At 45.2% G+C, this 22,410-nt stretch overlaps 1 protein-coding gene across 1 annotated transcript in view; it reads left to right on the forward strand.

Annotated features, from left to right (window-relative positions):
• The first annotated feature begins 3,099 nt into the window (after positions 1-3,099).
• KL (klotho) overlaps positions 3,100-22,410 on the forward strand; it is a 43,113-nt gene continuing 23,802 nt past the window's right edge. Inside the window, exon 1 of the mRNA XM_028107419.2 lies at positions 3,100-3,912. Within this exon, the coding sequence (XP_027963220.1) occupies positions 3,100-3,912 (813 nt within the window). The remainder of the gene's footprint in view (positions 3,913-22,410) is intronic.

Genomic DNA, 22,410 nt, shown 5'->3' on the forward strand with positions numbered 1-22,410 from the left:
TCAAAATAGGATAACTTTTTTTTCCCCCGAATTCCTGTAACAGCTATCATGTGTGTCATTTGTGAGTGCTCAACAATGTATTTATTATCAACATTCTTTACCCTGTTTCTCCAGTCCAGTGTTGTCTTTGAAGGCAGGGGGTGTCACCTGTGATTTGAAGTCTTAAGCTCCTCATGGTTGCTTTGCCCATGGTTGTTGCTCAGAGAGATTGTCGGTGATGTTATCAGTACCTCCCCATAGAGGCTGAATGTCACGGCTGGTAAGCTGAGAGCTTGTGAGGTTGGTGTTGTGTTTGGGCCCATGTTGGTTGGTGGACTTCCTTTTGCTCCCTTGGCCGGGGAGGGCGCTAGTCATCCCTGGAGCCCACAGAAGTTCTGGTGAGGAGCGACTGGAGGAGGAATGTGGATGATGGGCAGCTTGAGGACCACCTTTATTTAGGTTGTTGAAAATCATCACCATGACAGAAGTCTGTAAGTAAATTTTAAAATTTCCCTTCCTTTGATGCATCAATAACTCCACCTTCATATTCAAAGCACAGCAAGGAATTAATCTCTTATTTACCGGAGAACAAAGCATTGACTGGAACCCACATTTTAGAATTTGAACGTAGTGTGAAAGATGAGAACCAAAATAAAACTGAACAAATGAGGAGCAACACCTGCAGTTATTCACACTTCAGGAATCCAGAATTTAATAACCACGAACAGAAACTCAAAAAAACAGCAAGTTCCGGAAATAAACTTTAATTATCATGAGTCTTCATCATTGGGTTAAATAAACTATCATCTGAGAATATCTCTGCAAATGCTGAAGTTCTGATGTCCTTAGGAGAGATGAACTTCAAATGTGAGCATTTAATCAAATAGGTCCTTTCTTTTTAATCACCGCTCTAAAACAAAAACAAAACAAAAACCTCTCTCATTTTTGTTTCTGTTTTTTTAACCGTTGGTTAAATAAAAGTTGCAATAGATACAATCTGCCCTGAGCAAACAGACCATACATCAATAAGCCAACACTTAAGTCTAAGCTGTTTTCCATGAGCCCCATGAAGCATTGCTAATTGAAACGTAACAAGCTATAATGCAGCAAATGCTCTAGTCTTGGGCTCTAGAATGGAAATGTGATCCTGCAGACATAGGAGCTTTTTCATTTAGCTGGAAGCGAGTGTGCCCGTGCAGTTGTGTGGCGTAATGTTTTCAATTGCTGAAGTGTCACTCTTTGTTATTTCACATTTATTGAAAAATGTAAATGCCACATGTAAGAGAATAACGATAGGTCTTGTTCCAGTCTGATGGCTTAATCCTACTAATCATGATAATATATGCTAGCCGGAGTTGGGACTATTTAATAAGACACTGGAATAAATTTGTTGTGCTTACACTTAAAGGAAATTAATAAAACTGCCTGCGTCGGCAACATTTAAAATTTTACTGCTTTTACATTTGTAAGAAACAGCACAAGGATGACCATTTGACAAGAACGGATGTACCTCAGTGAGGATCTTAGTCATTGAGCACAGGTGCAGATGTGCCCAGAGTGAGACACATGGGACTGGAGAGGGAGGAAAAGATATGAGCACGATCTTAGGTTTGTGCTTTCCATGACTGAGTCATCTGTGTGCACATTTTTACATTTGCATTTCGTAGGCCTCTCAGGTGACAGGGCAGACGTGGCCATGGCCACCTGCATTGTACAGATGAGATTCCTAAAGCTTGGAGGAGAGATTGTTTCACAAAGGTGGGGCCCAGGCTGTCCACTCGCCACCGGATGTACATCAGGTATTCATAGACCGTCTATATACACCTTCAAAGGGAGATTGTGCTTCCACAACTTCTGTCAAAAAGCTCCCTGGCACCTGGAAAAACCTCAGGAATCTCTTGTTGTAGTGGGCGGGAGTGGTTGTTTGGGCTAGACCCCTCCACCCCTTTCCCTTCTCAGCTCAGGTGGCATCTGTGGGACCCAGGGACCTCGGCCTCCAGAACAGCTGCGGGCACAACTTTGCACAGAGAAGTTACTTGCTAAGTTCAGAGCTGAAAGCTACAACGTGATTATTCATAATCACGTGCAAAAGGATAAAAAGGATTAAAAAAAAGTGCATGACAGTTATTCAAAGTGGAAACCTTGGTACTTTGTTTCTTTAAAAAGTGTTTTTTTGTTTGTTTGTTTTGTTTTGTTTTAATAAGAACAATCAAAACTGTCATGACATGAACATGCCACCTTCCCCTTCCTCTGGGCCGTGGGCAAGTAATTCTGCAGGATGTAACTTAAGGACAAGTACTGGCTTGAAATGTTTAAGTCACTGTCTGAGGGAGAGTCAAGCAAAGTGTCAAGGCAACCCAAGCATCTGCTTTGTCTTCCTTGCAGGCTTTCTAGACTGGGGCCTGGGGGACCGACCATCCGTCAGTGCGGCAGTGGGACGGCTCTCCGCGAGAGCATCTTACCTAAAGACTCTAAAGGAAAGTGGGCCACGAGTCGCTCTCTCACCACATTCCAAGTTCCCACCTGACTCCCGCCCCCCCGCCCCCCGCCGCCCTCCCGATACGATCTCGGCCAATTCCTAATCGGTTCTAGCGATGTCAGTCTGCAACTGTTCTCGGCCTCCGAGTGGCAGCAAGGAGAAACAAGGTGCTTCTCCGCTTGGCGGACTCCGAGAGGGCAGGCAAAGAACCCGCGCGAACTCGGGGAAAGTTGGTGGGTCGCCTTCCCTCCTCGACGAGCGCCGGCTCGATGGCTTCTCCCAGCGGTGCGCGCGGAGGGGAACGAGAAGCCGGCGCGGAGAGAACTCGCGTTGCCGAACCTCCTCTGCGGCTCCGGGGAGCAGCGAGGAACAGGTGCCTTTTCTCCGACGTCCCGGAGTGGCGCCCGTTGCACCTTGCCCGCTGCCGCGCCTCCTCCCCGGCACGCGCTCGCCCTTTGCGCCCCCGCCCCCCACTCCAGGGCGGGCGGCGGGAGGGGGAAGCGCCGCCTCGCAGGTAATTATTGCCAGCGGGGCCCGGCGGGGAAGCGGGGGTGGGCGCGCCAGCAGGGGCGGGCGGCGCGGCGGGGCGCCGGCAATATAGGGGTGCGGCGCGGCGCCCCAGCGCCCGGCTCCCTCGCAGCATGCCCGCCCGCGCCCCGCCGCGCCGCCTGCGGCCGCCGCCGCCGCTGCCGCTGCTGCTGCTGCTGGCCCTGGGCGGCCGCCGCCTGCACGCCGAGCCCGGCGACGGGGCGCAGACCTGGGCCCGCTTCGCGCAGCCTCCTGCCCCCGAGGCTGCGGGCCTCCTCCACGACACCTTCCCCGACGGCTTCCTGTGGGCCGTGGGCAGCGCCGCCTACCAGACGGAGGGCGGCTGGCGGCAGCACGGCAAGGGCGCATCCATCTGGGACACTTTCACCCACCACCCCCCGGCGCCCCCGGGAGACTCCCCGGTAGCCGGCCTGCCGTCGGGCGCCCGGTCTCCGTCCCCGCCCGCTACCGGGGACGTGGCCAGCGACGGCTACAACAACGTCTTCCGGGATACGGAGGGGCTGCGCGAGCTCGGGGTCACCCACTACCGCTTCTCCATCTCGTGGGCGCGGGTGCTCCCCAATGGCAGCGCGGGCGCCCCCAACCGCGAGGGGCTGCGCTACTACCGGCGCCTGCTGGAGCGGCTGCGGGAGCTGGGCGTGCAGCCCGTGGTCACCCTGTACCACTGGGACCTGCCCCAGCGCCTGCAGGACGCCTACGGCGGCTGGGCCAACCGCGCCCTGGCCGACCACTTCAGGGATTACGCCGAGCTCTGCTTCCGCCACTTCGGCGGCCAGGTCAAGTACTGGATCACCATCGACAACCCCTACGTGGTGGCCTGGCACGGCTACGCCACCGGGCGCCTGGCCCCGGGCGTCCGGGGCAGCCCGCGGCTCGGGTACCTGGTGGCGCACAACCTCCTCCTGGTGAGTTCGAGGGGCCAGGCAGAGGGCCACGCAGGGAGAGGGCCTCTGAGACGCCAGGGGCGAGTGGGGGGCCTGAGCCTCCAGCCTAGAGGAGGCTCCCTTTGAAGTCAATCATGAGGTCTCCTAGGATTCGCATCCTTGGGGGTGAGCTGAGCCGCTGGGGCGTCCCCAGGAAGCCAAACAGTTGGGAATGGGGAGAGAGAAAGGGTAGCTCCTTTCTCTGGGTGCAGAGGAATCCCTAGAGGTAAGGAGGGGACGCTTCCCTAATAGTACCTACGGGGAGAGTGAGGAGGGTGGATGAAAGAAACAGGTTTGTTAGGGAGCCTTGCAGATAGCATTACTTACTCTCTGCTAGAGTTTGTGGAGATGTCGTGAGTTCAGTGTTAATCCAATGAGATCTGCCTTGTGTGTGTGGCCCACGTACACACTGCAGCAAATGCAAAGGTGTCAAAATCACAGCTCCTGGTGAGCCGGGCTTCAACTCTTTGGAAGTTCTTTCGGCGGCAGGTAGAACTGCATCCATCAACCATGCTAACCATCAGGGGTGTGAGGACCCCTTATACAATCTTAAACAGAGCTAGCCTTAAAAATAACAGAATCAACTACAGGATAATATAGATTGCGTCCTACAACTGTATTTCCATCATCCTTTCTCCAGTCCAAGGATTCCTTGGGGATGAGATTAGAGCCTGACACAACTGATTTTGACACCCTTGTGCAAAGACTTGATACATTTTGATAGCTGTATTATTGACATGCCATCATAAAGTTGTCTTTCAAATAATTCTTCTTCCTATTTCTCCTTCACTTAGTGCTCAAGATTAGGTCCCATTGATTTGAGGGTTCCTTCATAATGATGTCAGTTGTTGGTACATTTTGTACGGAGTTTTGTATCATGAGAGCAAGAATTTTTTTATGTGCAAATATTTTAATAAAAGTGTTCAAATGTCTAACTTCTGGTGCTGGATTTTGGTGACTTGGAAGCTTACTGAAGACCTATTTGAAATTGAAAATTAAGCCACATATTTTGAACAAATTCAAGATGAAAACCCCTTCTACACACTTTGAATTGAAGCCATAGATAACTGAGGCAGAATAGCACTGGGTTATTGAGGTGACTTACTGCTTGAGCTGCTGCTAGTTGTCATAATGGCTAAATTAGGTTGTATGTCAGCTCCTGTTTGCTACCACAGACCGCAGAAGAACGTTGGATTTGTTGGAACAAAAAATTGTGATTTCAGATTGGTGTATATTTTTTTCATTAAGATACTTTAGAGTAATGGTAGGAAACTTTTTCAGTCTGTCCATTTTTTTTAAAGGAATTAAAAGACCCTAAACATCACCTGTTCATGGTTGGTGATTGAAAAGTTATGGGAAGAACTGGCCCCTCTTCTGAAGAAAGCATAAGCAAATTTTAGTCATACCAGAAACAAGAGATTTGTGGACCAGCTGGAGGACCTAATAGACCATTCCTGCAAAATCACTGTTTTAGATTTAAATCATACACGTTCTGTTTTTAGAGTGCATGTAATAAACTCTGTATGTATACAAAAGTCATCAGTTTTTATTATAGTCACTTGCATGATAATTGCATTTATAAAATCAGGAATTGGGACTGTAGGAGCTTTCTGGTACTTGGGTATTTGAAATAATCAACATGCTTTTGATTCTTGTTCCCACTTTTGGCCCTCTGACGAACTTTTCAGTTATATTTTTGTATTGTCACACAAAAAACTTGACAAACACTAACCATCCTTCCCAGAAGCACAGTGGACTTTGTATTCATAAGAAATTAGTCACAGGTGGACACTTGGTTTTGCCGATGCTGCAAACAAAATGCTAGTTGCTGTAAAACATTAATTTTGCTCTCAAATTTCTTTGGTTTGGAATTCAGTCATTCTTGTATGCTATGAAGAGGGAGCTCATCATCATCAAGGACAGTATCTTAAGTTTTTCATGTGAGAGATTTTCATTCTGTTTTCAATGTTCTTTCTTGGTGGATGTGTTAGGAAGAGGGAGGTAGGGAAGTTTTGACCTTATTTGAAAAGATAAAACATATGCTGCAGATTCTGGTAATAGAACATTTCAGCCAGGGCTTAGATATTGCTGTCAAGGCCACTAAGCCCCTAGGATAATTTTTTTTTTTTTTTTTTTTTTTTTTTTTTTTTTTTTTTTTGCATTTGGGGATCTGATGCCGGTGAAGGAAAAGCTGGCCAGCACCTCTTCCCTGCCCTATTCTGTGCTACTAATTTACACGTGGGCTAAGGAGACCCCCTTAGGGAGACTGGGAATTTGAATGAAGCTCCTCTCCTCCCTGCCCCCCCATTCAATAATCTTTGTCTGATGGCCTGGAGGACAGGAGGCAAGCCAAACAAACTGTAGAGTGAATAATGGGGGGGGGGAGGGGGCTCTGCTCAAAATGGAGGCCTCCATGTTCTTTTGGGATCCTGGTACTGAGGTAAACCTTGAAAAAACAGTCCACGTGTGTGTGTGTGTGTGTGTGTGTGTGTGTGTGTAAAAGAGATAGGGACAGAGACTGAGACAGAGGGAGAAACAGAAGTAAAGGAAGGGTTTCCCTACAGAGCTCTAGGAACCCAGGTTGCTTTGCTCATCTGAGCATAACCTAGAAAGAGGATATACCTTTTCTCTGTGACTTGAAGAGAAGATTGCTCTGCCTTTACAGCTCTTGGAAGATGGTTCTTGCACTGGAGCCTATAGGTGGGATTCCAGCCCCAGCAGTGCCTCTGAGTTTTTGTTCTGCCCATGGATTTCTGAGAGGACCAGGACCCAGTTGAAGATACACGTGGGCCTCCCATGTGGGAGTCTAGCATATGTTTGTACAGGGAACCTGTGGGAAAAGACACCGTCTTTCACTTCAGGAGATGGAACAAGGAGAGAATACTTTGGACACTAATGGGTAGTACAGACACGATTGGTATTGAGCAAGCTATGCATTAAAATCAAGGCTCATGGCTTAGCTGATCTCTCTGAGGCATATGTCTAGACACTATTCTCTTTTCTTGACAGACTTCCTCAGCTTGGTTCTCTTGCTTCCCCTCTCAGCTCACTGGCGATTCCCGTATCCACCGCACCTCGCCTCTAGATATTGGAGGGCCCAGGGCTCCACGGATGGGCCTCTTCTCTAGAATAACTCCAAGTGAACTCTTTGAATACTCTAGATCCTGATGACTCCAAGTTTTGAGTCTCCAGCCAGAGCTTATGCTCTGAGCTCCAGGCTTGGATGGACAACCATCTTCTCCACTTAGATGCCCAATGGGCACGCCACATCGAACACCTCCAGAAGCAAACTGCTCTTCTTCCCATCTCCACTATGGCAACTCTGCTCTTTCAGTTGGTTGAGCCCCGCACCTTAACTCCCCCCTTTCTCTCACATTTTACTTTCTGTCCATCAACAAATCCTACAGCCCTACCTATCGTCCAAATATATCCAGAATCCAACCACTTCCTCCTTTATGTACAGCCCTCAGATCCAAGCCCCCATCAGATTCTGCCTGGGTAGTTGGAATAGCCTCCTCGCTGATGTCCTTGCTTCTGCCCTTGCACCCTGCAGTGTGCCACGATGGACATTCTCAAGAATATCATCATGTGTGAACAAGACGAAGTCCCTTATTTATTAAAATCCCACTTTTCCTTCAAGAACCAGCTCACGTGTTCCCTTTGGCTCTGCACCTGAATGCCATCTCTTCCTCCTCTGGAATCCCACTGTGCCTCACTTCTGATGCCTCCTACCACATGCCTCCTTCATATAACCACTTGCCTTCTTTCTCTGTTCCACTAGCTGGGCAACTCCTTAAGTAAGGAAGCCATGTTCATCTATCCTAAAGTGCATCTTGTCCTTGGTAGGTGCTCAGTACGTACTCTGTACGTGGCTCCCGGCCATTCGACAACCTGATTTTTCATTTCCCAAGTAATAGTGAAGGCAATTTATCTGCCAGATACCTGCTCAAATTATATATGCCACATGCTTTTGGGAAGTGCTTTACCAATTTTCTTCTCATTAAAATATATTTGGTACATAGATGGAGGAATCAGCTGGGTTGAAAGTTAATGTATTTTGTAGAATAGTACTGAATTTCTGAGTGTGTTCAATCAGAAATAGTTGAAATATCTTCCAAAGGGCTTGACTCACTCCTCTTTGAATATCTGATTGAACATAGTGTTTTTTAAAGGTTACAGTCAAGTCCAAGAAAAATTTTAAGAGTAGGAAAACAACTAATAATTTCAAAATCATAGCAATGTTTAACAATGTCAATAGAAAAGAAGGAAAATACAAACTACTCAGCATTCAAATAATGTCATTGTGTACTTCTTAAGTACAAAATGAATGAATGCACAACTGTGTACCTGACTATGTCGTTAGTCATATCTTTGGCATATAGAACTCTTCTGAGTTATATTAATTTTTCAAATAATATGATTGTTCTAAGCCAGAATTTTATTATAATTAATTTGTACAAAATGTGCCTTTCTTTTGATGAATGACATCTTTTTAAGGCATGAAGGAAAGTTTAGGTGTAGGAGGAGAATAGAATACATGCTTATTGGGAGGACAAGAAATAAAGAATGAGTGAGTAAAATACACTTACTGTCCTCCAGGATCCACATCTTCTCAGGAAACTGCTTAGTTATGCTTGTAATCCATTCTTAAACAGATAAGTATACTTATAAGAGAAGTAAGATATCTGTTTATAAGATAAACAGACGAGATACTTAAACAGATAATCTACTTTTTATATACTCTACTTTGATGTATTCTGTGTACAAAGCTAATCTGCAGGATCACTGTATCTCTTCACCTCTCTATCTTGGGATAAACTTACTTAGCCTTCAAAGTCTCGACACAAATATTCCCATTATATGATAACAACAGGCAGCGTGGATCATTCACTCATTTGTGACTCCTTGAGGTCACAGACTATAGTATCATATTTATTTTTAAATGTTTAATGCTTCTCTCGGTCCTTGGCACAGAGGAATATAATTGATATAATTTCTAATGAAGGAATAAATGCAGATATAAAATAATCTCTGTTTATTTCAGTATGTCCTTTCCCCCCTTTATTTATTAAGTAGACTCCACAGCTAGCATGGAGCCCAGTGCGGGGCTTGAGTTCACAATCCCGAGTCTCAGTCAAGAGTTGGAGGCTTAACCGATTGAGCCACCCAGGTGTCACCTTTTTTCTTCTAAGCTGAATACTTGGTGGGCTTTCTCATACTGTGTCTGGGGAGGAGTTTAAAGCAGTGAGGAAGAACTGGGAAAAAATTCCTACCCAGATAGTTAGATGACCTTTGTGCATTTCCAGGGCAAATAATAGGCCTTTTGTCCAGTGACAGAGAAAGAGGGAAGGGGAAGGACGCAGCCTCGTAAGTGCCTGACCTGGAGGCTGCACGGTCCCTTCCACTCCTGTCCCATTGGCAGAGCTCGGTCACGTGGTGTAAGGAACCTGGGAATTCTTGTCCCGCCGCGCAACCGGAAGCTCAGCAAATAATTCTAATTATGTTGAAATCAGGTGGGAACAGATCATTCAGGACAACCAGTGATCTCTGCCACACGGCCAACCTCCCAGATATATTGTGAGGAGGAAAACAAAATCATGAATGTCAACATGTTTTGAAAAATGTAAAGAATTCTGCAAAGGTGAGGTATGAATTTATTGTCAATCGTATTAATAAAAAAAGTGAAAGCACTTGGGAAATGGTCCTCTTAAGCTATTTAGAAGAAAGGAATTAGACAAACACTTTAGAAATTGTTGCCCACTTAACTTCTTCACTTGCAGCTGGTTAGTACCCTATGGAATGAAGTCTTTGCGATTATTTCAATAGCATTTGACCAATTCAAATCATTTTTGAAATAACCTATTTTACATAAAACACATTACCCAATACCTTTAGTTGGACCCAGCATGGTGTTTAAAAGAAGCATACTAAAGTTTATGACTGTGCTAATTTGATATTTTGACTAAACTAAAGATAAATATTTAGTGACCTATGGTCTCTGAATAGATTTTTTTCTTGTTTGAAGTATGGATGTCAGAACATCATCCACGAACCATTATCTTTGTGGTTTGATGAAATACTCAAAATAAACTGAAAGCAGGGACATACGTCAAGTTTAAATACAATGGTTAAGCAAATACTATTTCCCATGTCTATAGTGCACCTTTATTTGACAAGTAGAATGTTGGAAATACAAGGGCCTGGGGATAATCCCAGATCAGATTTCTTCTGGGGACAAACCGCTTGCAGTGACCCTATGGGGGTCCTCTAGCTTCTGCTCCACTGTTTGCAGCAAGAGGAGCTCAAATCCTCGCAGGTAACCCACTCAGTTTTATCTTTTATATTGAACGGGAAGCCTGCCGCTCATTTCTGGGCTTTAGGACAGGAGTCACCTGTGGCTGGCTCTTGGCCTTTCCAAATCTCGAAGAATAAAACTAACTGCTTTCGGACAAGACAGCCTTTCAAATATCTGAAAAGGCCACTCTGTTCTTCCTAAGTATTTTCTTTTCATGCTGAAGTCGGCCCTGAGAAGAACCAGAGGGAGCTGGACATTTAGCCAAGGCCCATTTCTTGGGAGGCTGCAGTGTGGCAGGCAGGCACGTTGCTGAATTCTGAGAATGCAAATGCGACCCTAGAGAGGCCTCTGTATCTTCTGACGCCGGAGGGTAAGGTGAAGTGGGACCTGGAAAAGTTGATCCCTGGTGGGGGCTGGGTGGGGGTTGGGTCATGGTCTTGGAGGAGCAGAGCAGTTGGACCTGTCTCTGCCCCAGCAGCCTGCACAAGGAGCTGGAGACGGGCGTAGATGACTGAGGATAAGGGGCCTGAGGTATCATACAGGCTCGGGGTCCTGAAGAGAATAGGGACCCCTGGCTATATCTACAGGTTCTTTTTGTAAGGGCCCAGGGGATGGTTCCAAAGCCACAGGGGAGGTGGGGGGTGGTAGGGAATGTACTTGGCCTCCAGGCTCCTGCCGGCCTTTTGGGGATGCTCTGCCTCCTTCGCGCATAATGTCCCCTTCTCTCTGGATTCCTTATCACGTGGTCTTCTCCCTTGAGCCCCTTCTATCAGTGACCCTAGTTCTTCCCTGGTGTTGGCATCTCTTTACTCCATGTCAGGCCTTTCTTCGGGGGCTCAGCAGAAGTGGGGCAATGGTGGTAGGGTCTTTCGCTCAGGGCTCAGGTGCATCCTCCGTGAAATTATCTGAAGTCAAACAAAAGTTGTAGCACGGATATTTTCAAAGCATACTTTTTAGGCTGCATGAGAGATTCCGTTTCCTCCTGTTTGCCTCATGGGGGCTGTGTTTGCTGTGAGCCAATCCCTATGCCCTTTCCACCCCTTCCTGGCCAGGGTTACATTTCAAAGCCTCCCTGCACCCACAGAGGACAAAAGGCTTCTCTCTGAGTCTGCAGGCTTGCCCCGGCTATATAAGAGGCTGGTGTTGGGGGGGGGGGCGGGGGCTGGTGGTTGGCAGTTTAAGGGTGGTGGGTCTCACATTGCCACCAAAAGAAGGATAAGGTAAGACCCCCGCCCTCAAGTCACTTATAGATGAGTCGGGGAGAGATAGTTGTCAAATAATGTATAAGTGCCTTAATATAAATAGTACCAGGAACGGTGAGGGTGCCAAGAAAGGAGGGATGGGTAAGAGTTTTGGGGGGGAGTCAGGCAAAACGATACTGATGAGATCAGGGGCTGGCAAGCTTTCTTGCAGAGGGCTAGGTTTTAGGCTTTGGGGGTCATGCAGTGTGTGTCACAAGTACTCAGTTCTGTCCGTGTAGTGAGAGGGTGGCCATAGGCGACGTGGGGCTGAATGGGCACGGTGGCGTTCCGGGACAACTTCAGGTACAAACGTAGGTGTGGGCTCATATTGCTCGGGCTGGAGGGCAGGCACCCGACATAGGAGGGGCTAGTGGCGATCTGGGAGAGCAGCGTGCTGTCAGGACAGATGAGACGAGGTGGCCATTCGCCGCACAGGGTCAGGACTCGGAATGGCTGAAGCATCAGGAGAAAAGGAGGTAAAGAAGCTGGAAAAGTAAACCTAGAATTTGCCAAGGCCTCTCTTAAAATCTGATGTACCGAACAAATTTTAGCTGCCGCAGATGTTCAGTGTACATTTCTGGTTCTGAACGCTGACCTATGTTAATGCCGTCTGGGACGTTTTGGCTGTGACCTCCCTGCAGACTGGATTTGTCATCAGCTAAAACTTCCCAGGTGCTTTAATGTTTCCCCATGTGAGTTGCTGGTGAACCAGATCTCTCCTGAACTCTCCTTTTGTTGTTTATTTTTGAACTCTTCATCTTAGTAAATTTCATCTTCACTGTGCAAAGAAGAGGGTTACCACAGATGGTGGATAATCCTTGAAAAATGGAAATTACCGAAATATATTAAGGTGATCAGTTAAAGGAACAGCCATACATGTGTACCATGGAGTAGTATTTAGCTATTAGAAAATTGATGTATGGTGATGAAGAAGCTGCACGTGGTATGTTGTTAAGAGAAGAATGCCAGTTAACCTTGTGCTTCTTACCTAGCTCTGCTGATAAATAAGCGTGATAAGTTGTATGCACTTTACAGTTCTTGGGCTGTGCGGGGCTCTCTAGCCCCTTCCTGACATGCCCGAACCTAGATTTGGTATTCCTCCTTTCTCCTCCCATAAAATCCTTCTCTAATAATACTTGACCCATTTTATTGAAATGATTTGTTTGTTTGTCTTCCCTCAACAGACCTCAGCTTTGAGATGCCAGGAACCACGTTTAGCTTGCTTTCTATTTTATACCCAGAGCCTCCCAAGGCCCAGAGAGAGGGAGCATACAGGTGTTTGTTGCAGGAATGAAAGAATGCACCCTGTCCATGAAATGGGAAAGGAACAAAGTTAACAGTGGGTTATTTCTGGACGGCGGGATTGCAGATGATTTTTTTTCTTTCTGGTTATCTGGATTTGCTAATTTTTCTATAAGCAAAATGCATTACTTTTGTGATGGAGAAACAGCGTTTCTGGGAAAAGATGGCAAATTGAGTTTACCCATTAAATTTTTTTTTTTCTCTCTTGAAACCCCATCAAACTGTAGTAAAGAAGCTTAAAGAAAGAAGGCTGAGGAAGAACTGAGGGCAGGAGAGAAGGAGGGAAGGGAGGGGGAGAAAGACCCATACAGTGGAGAGAGCAGAGTAGCAGCAAAGCTTTGAGGGCTGAAAAAGCAGATGGACAAGTGTTATTGACTGAGCAGGCTGGAGAAGGCGGACTGTTCAGTTGGCAGTGGGAGAGACCAAGAACCAGTCCTATGATTGCTACGGCTCCGAGAGTAGCAAGACCAGATGCTCAGGAACCAGAGAAGGGCGTTAAGCGCTCATGTAAGAATTGGTTGAAAGCTGTTTAAGAAAGAACTAGATTTCTAGATCACCCCCTTCTCCTCACTGCTGCGCATCTGCCCCTTCTCCGTTCAGGAGAAAACAAGAGGTTAATTTTCTGGAGAGTATAGAATGGGAAGTGTCTGGGCTGAGGGATGTCAGGCACATTTGAGGGCATGAGCCTATGTGGAAAACAAGGATTAAGTAAACATCTGCAGCTGAAAGCTGAGACACCCCCGGGCCCCCTGCCCCCTGCTCACCCTCTTCTTCTACCGGGCTCTGTGGATGCTGGCAGCAAGGCTTACTCTCCAAGTAGGGATGGAAGAGTCTTCTCTGGGGAATTAGATGAGCTCAGGTGGAAAGCCCTAAGATGCTGATCTTACCAGTTCCACAACAATTGGTTGAGACAGATCCCTACTACAGTGAGACCCAAAGTCTACAAACCCCACCCACACACTCAGACCTTCCAATCAGGTTTTTTGTTTCTCCTTCTTAAATTTGAGTAGACAATCAAAGATCAACCGACATCTGAGGAAAGCCTCCAACATGAAGATTGAGAACCACACAAATGAAGAAACAACAACAAAAAAATCAACTATCTCTGAAGGAAACTTGGAGAAACCGAGAATATGCATGGAGAAAAAGGTAAAAAAAAGAACAACCCCCAAAACCAAAAAAACCTTCAGCCAAAAGATACAAACTTCCAGTTAGCAAATAGGTCATGGAATGTAATATACAGTATGGCAACTATAGTTCCTAACACTCTATTAAATATTGGAAAATTGCTAAGAACGTAGATCTTAAAAGTTCTCATCAGAAGAAAAAGAACTGTAACTATGTGTGGTGACGGATGTTAACGAGACTCATGGCCTCCATGGATGGTAACAAGCCCAGCTCTGTGATGGCCTCTCCGACTGTCAGCCCTGGCCTGCAGAAAAGTGCCACTAAATTTCTTAGTGATGCTGGTGCCCCCTCATTAGCATATTCCTGATGGCCTTGGTGAATGGTGTGTCTCCCTCTGGTGCTCATATGAGACACAGAACTCTGGTGGATTGTTTGGCTTTACATAATATATTTATTCCAGCAGGCCTACTTCTCTCGGCTTCTTGTATTCCTTCCTCTATCAGCCGTCAAGGAAGCTCAAGCATTTCTGCCATTGGCCATCACTTTTTCTAGGCTTCTCAGGGCCATTCTAGCAGCAGGTTTGCTCTACCTCCTGGGGTCCTTGCCAGAGCATTAGCACACATTTTTAGAGAAAGTGCCCCCTAGTCAATGAACTCTGTCTTGTGCAGTCTTATATTCCAGTCCCTTAGTCAAGGGCCCTCAAAATTCAATCCCAGTGGTACCTCTTGTGTTCTTGCCAGTATATTCTAGATCTTGAATATAATGTCTTTCCTCCTCTGTCAAGCCCAGCTGTCCCCAGGTTTTAACCACAGGATTTAACCCTCGTTAGTGGCCTGTCAGCTCCTGAGGAAGGCACTACTGCCTTTGAAGGGTGAGGCCTCTTCAGCATAGGGACGTACTGTCTCTAACGAGGGCAGAGCAGGCCACCTCTGTAGTCTCCATGCGTTCCAAGGAGTCTGAAGATCCCAGCAACTACTTCCCATGTTTCAGAGTCTTAGGTTTTCACAGCCAGGGCTCTGACTCTGGTATAACAGACCTACCCTGGTTGAGCATTTCAACATCCCGGGAGCTCTGCATCTCTACCAGGTCCTAGGTGTGAGGCTAAGTTGTGCGTATACTTCCACTGTGGGAGATAAGGGCCTCTCTGTGAGCTACCAGTGAGACCCTCTGGCTCCATATTGAGTCTTTGACTGCTTGGTAAAGGCCTTTGGCTTCTCATGATCTCTCTGTGGCGTCTCAGTACAGTACAGCAGGAACCGATCGATTCCCCTCTCCTTGTAGCCATTGGAACGCCTGGATCATTGCACCTACAATGGCATTCCCCTCCGCCAGGACATTTCCCCAGGTTCCACTGGTGAAATATTTGGCAATCGGGATACCATCTTGTGCCGGGAAATTATCTACCCCCTAAATATCACTCAGAATGGCATCTTCTTTGCCCTCCAGGAAGTGAAACCTCACTTGTGTTTGTTTAGGTCTTCTGAGATGCAAATGTCAAGACAGGATTAGATGTGCAAAACATTTGTTCAAGGAAACAACTGTGAAGGATAAAGAGGAAGGAGCCACAGAAGGCAGAGCCTTTAGACCATGACACATGCCCAACACCTGTGAAAGAGAGTGGGCAAGAAATAGGTTTCGCTGGGAAGAGTCTCAGATGGCTGTACAGGTCAAAGAAAGATCCAGCCAGGCCAGTGAGGAGCCCTTGAGCCAACATTGCCTATTGAAGTGGTCACCATCCTGCAGGTATGGGTCTGCATTAGTACCCCTGCCTTGTTCATTCATAAGGGAAAGTAGCCCGTGACAAGCACGACTTCAGGACCTCAGGGCCAGTGAAGTGGTGGGTCCAAAAGGGCAACAACTGGTGCCCGTCGGTTATGCTTCTCATAGCAGGAGAACCTAGCAGTGCATTTTCATGGTTACCACAAACACCAGTGAGGAATGCCATTCAGAGGAAAGGAATGAAAATTATTTCCAACCAGAATTTTTTTTAATATATATTTCCAACCAGATTTTGAGATTTATTTAAACTACCAGTCATTTATGAAGGTAAAGTAATGAGATTTCAGGATATTCAAAGTCTCCCAAAAAATAAATCCTCCATGAACCCTTTATGAGGAACATGGCGGAGACAAGAAGGAAGAAGGAGGAAGATAAAATTGTAGGTCTAACCGAGGAACGTGATGAAGAATTGTCTACAGAGGAAGTCGACTGTGTAGCAGAACTAAGAGCAACCACTCCAGAAGGGGAGAAGATTCTAGAAGTGTGTTTCCAAGAAAATTTTTGGAGGCTGATATGAACTTGTAGAAATTTCTGTTGACAGGCTATTGGAAAGTGTGGGAAGAATTAGCCACAGGCACAAAGAAAACCAAGGAAATGAAAAAGCAATGCAATTATTAACTTGAAGGAAAACAAAAATAAGAAAGAAAACAGAGTCTTAATTACCACGTTGTACAGCCCAGCTGTGAGTAATAGTCATGTTGGCAGAATAATGTCAGTATGGAAGAGTAGTTATTCAAACCCAAACCTGCTGTAGAGCTGAATTGGCTAGGGAAGAGAGCTAAGTCCTCACTTCCCATAACAGGAAGTCAGTGAATACTGTTGTAAGTATGGAAGTGTAAAAATGTGTAAGTTTCAAAAATCAGAAGAGTCAATGGTGTTTACCTCTGCAAAGAGGAACTGGGGAGATTGGGGAAGGGGAGTAGGGCAGAGAACTGTGATTGTTGTTAGAAGTTGCATAAAAATAAAAAGAAAAAAGAAATTTTTATCATCACTTTAAAACTTAATTTTGTTAGTTATAGCACATATTTATAGCATTTCAGTCTGTAGGACTCTTTTTGCAGCGAGCTTTTTTTGCAGCATTTCCAAATTTTCAGATTAATGCTTTGTGAATTTTCATCCTTTTGATGATAAAAATGTTGAAAAGAAATAGGGCTGTGAGTCATCTCTTTGGGATGTTGTTAGTCACCTTCTCTCAGCGGGACATCTCCTATTAATCAATGTTGCAAACATCTGTCAGTGTTTGACAGTAAGCAACCAGTAAATTTTTGTTTAATCAATGAATACTCTTAAAATATAGCTTTCCAGCCTCAATTATTCAAGCAGACAGTACTATGATAAGATAGATAGTTAGAGGATAGAACGAATTCCTACTTTTCTTCTTTTTGACCCCAAGAATATCACGAGAAGTTATAGTAATTGTCAAAATTATTACACAGAGAGATACATCTATTGTATTCCTAGGTAAGCTATACAACACCATAAAAATTATTTGAGGCTAGTTGGGCAGCTATATGTTATGAACCCATATTGCTTCCCCCATATCTTCTCTTCCTCAGTGCTGATGTAATTGTATTAAGCCTTACATAACTTTGGTCCTGGGTCAGTTATTTCCAAAATCCACATTTTCTTCCTTTTTAAAATTAAAAAAATTTCAGTTTTCAAGCATTATATTTTCCATGATCCTTCAAAGTAACTGATGACTGTTTCAGGATCGTAATTGCAAATTCTTTGGCTCGGTCCCTCTTGGAGATGATGAATTTGGAATGGCATGCAGACTCCTGATGTGCTTTCCTCTTGCAATAATTAGTAATTCAAGTTCAAGAAAACGTCATAGTCTGAAGATAGATATAATAGAGGGCAAGAGGTAACAGACCCAAAACTGCTGGTGACAGGAAAAAATCAAGGAGACCCAACAGGTGTAGGGGATTTAGGAAGTCAGAGACTTGAAATGATCAGAGTCTATGACCTCAGAATGCAATGTTGATTTTCATATCAACTTTGTTATGTTGGAGTAATAAACTGATTTTAGAAATATGTTTCTTTTACATAAGTAAATTCAATCAATCCAATTTTATGGAGTGCCTGTACCTACAATACAACGAATATATGCAGTTTGTAATCTTAGATTTTATTTCATATAGATACAGTTCTTTTTTTTAAGATTTTATTTATTTGAGAGAGAGAAAAAATGAGCAGGGGGGAAGGGCAGAGGGAGAAGCAGACTTCCCGCTGAGCAGGGACCCCAATGATGCGGGACTTGATCCCAGGACCTGGGATCATGACCTGAGCCAAAGGCAGATGCTTAACCTACTGAGCCACCGAGGCACCCCTGTATAGATACAGTTCTGCTGAGGAAGCTCAGAATGATACATGGGTTGATATCTTGATAAATTCATGATCTGCTGGGTAGCTGCAAAGTGTAATATATAATAGGGATGAAAAGGTTTTTTTAATTGCATGAAGTGGGCCAGTGGTAGGAAAGCTTGGGGCCTTTGATGAGCATTTGCCACAGCCAAATCCCTGTCAGGAGGGATGAGATATGGTCCTGCCAGAATCTTTGTGATTTCAAAAGCAGCTAGAAATTCAGAATTTTGTGTGAAATTCCTGATTTTTAAAGCTATCTCAAAAAAATTTTTTTAAGTATGACAAAGACCAAACAAATCTTCTCTATGGATTTTGAGTCCATAACCTCTGACCTACAGCATCTGGCTCATCTGCAAGAGGCCCGACTCCAAAGCTTTCCAGCACACCTGGTCCATCATTTCCTGCCCGAGGTTCTCGACCAGCACTGAGGCTTTCTCCAGGTTTCACCTCCCATTGCAGTGCTGTTTCTAGACAATGGGATTTCCCCACATGGAGTGATTACAGAGGCTGGAGAAAAGATTTTTTTTTTAAGATCTCATTTATTTATTTGAGAGAGAGCAAGCACGAGAGAGAGAGCACGAGAGAGCATGAGAACACAAGTGGGGGGGGGGAAGGGCAGAGGGGAGGGAGAAGCAGGCATCCGGCTGAGCAGGGAGCCTACGCAGGGCCTGATCCCAGGATCATGACCTGAGCTGAAGGCAGATGCTTAACGGACTGAGCCACCCAGGTGCTCCAGAGAAGTGGATTTTTGAGCATAAAGCTCTCTAATGTATGGATTGGGTAGTTGCAAGCATTACATCCTGCAATATTAAATACATAGTAGGTATTCATTTAAACTGATTTTGTTCAATGACATAAATAGGTTTTTGTCAAATCATTAGACAATCTACTTAATCATAGAGAATGTTCACAACCTGCCCCCACTCCCAGGCCGGAGATGGCAGGTTTACTTTTGGGAGAATTTGAAAGAGAAGGAGGTGGAACTTGGGGGCACTACATAAAGCAAAGGGCAGGGGTTGAGACACAGGGATGAACACAGGGGCTCAAGTGGAATTCTGTCTACAAACTTCCTGTCACTTCTCAGCAGCCTCTTCACTCTGTCAGCAGGTAACATCTGTCTCCCTGGTGGGAAAAGGGAAGATTTTTTTTTTTTTTCCTATTTGAAAGTCTCTGAATGGCTCCCAAAGTACCGATCTCACCCACTGACTTTTGGGGTGGATCCCCCAGCAAAATGACTGGCTTCCCAGCCAGTCAGCAGAAGGTATGGCTTGTCCTTTATAAGATGATCCCATACATATAATTTTTTACCAGTTTTTAAGTACTTTTCTCTTAAATATGGACAGCCAAACATCAAAAAATATTTGAAGAAAGCACTCAACATGAAACAGAAAGAATAAAATAAACAGAAAAGAGAACCAGGAAAAACAGATTGTGCCAGAAATTAAATACACACAAACTCAAAAAAGAACAGAGAATATTAAAAAATTCTTGGACATCAACAATGTGATTCTTGTTTGGTAAAAAGTTTGAAAAATAAAGTCAAAGAAATGACCCCAAAGTAGTGCAAAATGCCAAAGAAATGAAAATTTTAAAGACAAGAGTAAAATATTGAAAAGATCAAGTACAAAAGTCCAACATCAGACTAAGAGGAGTTCCAAAAAGAAAATAATGGAAGTGGAGGGCAGGAAATTTTTTAAGAAATAATAGAAGAATATGTCCCAGAACTGAACATGAGCCTTCAGCTTTAAAGATCCTATTGAGTTCCTGGAACAATGAATGCACAGTTATGTAGGGATTTAGAAAGCTTACCTTCAATGTAATCTGTCCTAAGACGCCAGTGGAAGGTATGCACCAGCAAAATTACAGAGCAAATAATAGGAAGAAATTGGATCCCGAAGAATATGGCTTTAATCCATGAAAAACAGAAAAATCCTAGGAGGAGAGCAGCTCTAGACAGCATGTAGTCCAGATGGAATCAGGAAGGTGGAAAGGTCTAGCAGAGCAGGTGAAGAAGTAAACAGAACAGGTAGTATGGCAGTGGATAGGATGGAGAATCATGAAAGCATTAAAACACATGGAGTGTTTTGCAAGTTTAATAATGAAGTGGTTATTTATTCAAGGGAAAATAAAAAGTTGTCCGAGAAAGGTGGGGTGGGGATTCAAGGGAAAATAAAAAGCTGTCCGAGAAAGGTGGGGTGGGGAGGGGATGTTATTAGTGTCCTATTTGGCTTTGCAATGAACAATATTAATATAAGAACCTTGATGTAAATACCGATTAATGATTTAAACAAGAACAGACATTTGGGAGGATAAGGGAGGAAAATAGGGGAGTATGAAAGAGCCATCTCTTCATTATCATGATGCATTATTAAATTTTGGAATAAGCATGACTATGATGGTAATTACTAGAAAAACCCAGCTAAAAGTTAAATGCGATTATCTGCAGGGAGCAGGAGAGGGAGTTTGAGAGGGGGGTGGAGAAAACACTGTATTTCATGGCAGGCCTTTGGTACTATTTGATTTTAAACTACATGAATGAATTTATGTAATTAAAATAATTTTTTAAACCTGTACCACTGAATAACGCTTATAGGTTCTAAAGTGCGTTTGTGTATTTTGGGGGGGGGGCAGGTAAATTAATAGAGGGGCTCAGAGAGTCTAGCTGACTTTCCTATGGCTGCCAGGGCACGGAACTGGGGTCTGCTTTTCTGAACGTTCCCAGGGCGCATCCTGTGATTCCATGCTGCCTGCGACACGGCAGTTTCATCTGGGGGTGTGCTGGTGAATGTCTACAACCAAGAGTAAGTTCCCTCCTTGTCGGCATATTAGCACGCCGAAATGGAGGAGAATGGGAGCCCTAAATTGTCACCAATGGCTTCTACCTTTATTAACATCTACAGATTCACCATTACCCATATTGAAAAAAACCACTAAACCGTATATATCCGTTCCACTTATTACTGCTACGTCATACCCCAAGACTTCGCGGCTGCCACAGGGCGGGTCAGGATTAGGGAAGTTCTCCCTGCAGTCACAGTAGCTTCCACGGGGCTGGGCTCTTGCATGATTTGCGGCAGTTGGTGCAGACAGCCCGCGAGCCTCAGCAACACGGTGGTCTCAAGTCAGATGTTTTACATGGAAGCTAGCTTCCCCCCCAAAAGCAAGCACCCCAAGAGAACCTACTAGAAGGAAGTGGTGTCCCTGCAGCTTCACTTCTGTCAGAACAGTCACAACCCCCAAGGTCAAGGGGAGGGGACAGAGAGCCCTCGGGGGTAGGCGTGGCAAGGTCACGGTTGGGTTGTATTGGATCACGGGGGAGGTTCGGTCTTTGAAAAATGCGAGCTTGCCGCAGCCTCACAGGCTTTCCGCTCGCAGTGATCTGTCTCAAATGCCTTTTCCCATCTCCCCAGGACCTGCACAGCTCTCAGTTTACGGTTTGGAAAGTACCTCCTACGTGAAGACATCTCCACAAGAAGGAGTCTTGCTTTTCTCTGAAGCCCCATTGTATTTTCTTTAAAAAAATCCTTCTCACGGCCCTTTCATTTTCAATCTTGTGTCACACTCGTTCTGTTACCCGGGCTTTGATCCCACACTATACGCCCCGCGTAACTTGCCCGTGGCGTAAATATTTGCTCGGTGAAATAATGATCGCATGATAACACAAATAATACTTGTGAAAAAGTGCGTTCCGATTCAGGGCTCTTATTTTATTTTCCCTTGCAATTCTAATTTCTGAAAAACGGAAGGAAGCAAACAATCTCTCAGGAGGAGTAATAGCAGGAACTGCGTGTGGCTGCTTCCTTGTATTTATTGCTAATCCATCAGAAACAAGGGAGAGGGGGAGTAAAAACCATGTCATTTACAATTTGATTAAAAAGCTTTTCTTTTCCTTTCATGTTTAATCCCCTTTAAATTTTCCCTTTTGTCATAGAGGGGGGGTTAGATCAAGCGGGTATTACTGCCTCAGTTCCCCATTCTGGAAACATCCTGGCAGGTGCGTGACACATTTGGCCTCAATGCTGAACCCTGCCCCCTCACTCACTGTCTTCCAGTCCCGCAGAAGGTCTTGCTGTTGTGACTTGGGAACTTCTCTTCTGACTCTCCTCTCTGCCTGGAATGTCCTCCCCACCTGACCTGACCCCCAAATCCACAGAATCAGTTTCCTCCCCTGTTTGAAGCCTCTGCTCAGAAGCCACTTTCTGGAATGAGGCACAGCCTGAGCACCCCATCCAAACTGCTTCTCCCAGAGACCCGGGCTCTGAGGAAGTAGAGAGACCTACTTCCTGGCACAATAAGTCCTTCCTGGGGCCCTAGTGGAGAGAGGAGCTCACTAAATTTATGGGTACTGCAAATGAAACGTGTGGAGAAGAA

This window comes from Eumetopias jubatus, unplaced genomic scaffold (genome assembly GCF_037043125.1).
Source record: "Eumetopias jubatus isolate StellerSeaLion01/CBP00866 unplaced genomic scaffold, mEumJub1_p1.0 scaffold_3, whole genome shotgun sequence".
Taxonomy (NCBI): domain Eukaryota; kingdom Metazoa; phylum Chordata; class Mammalia; order Carnivora; family Otariidae; genus Eumetopias; species Eumetopias jubatus.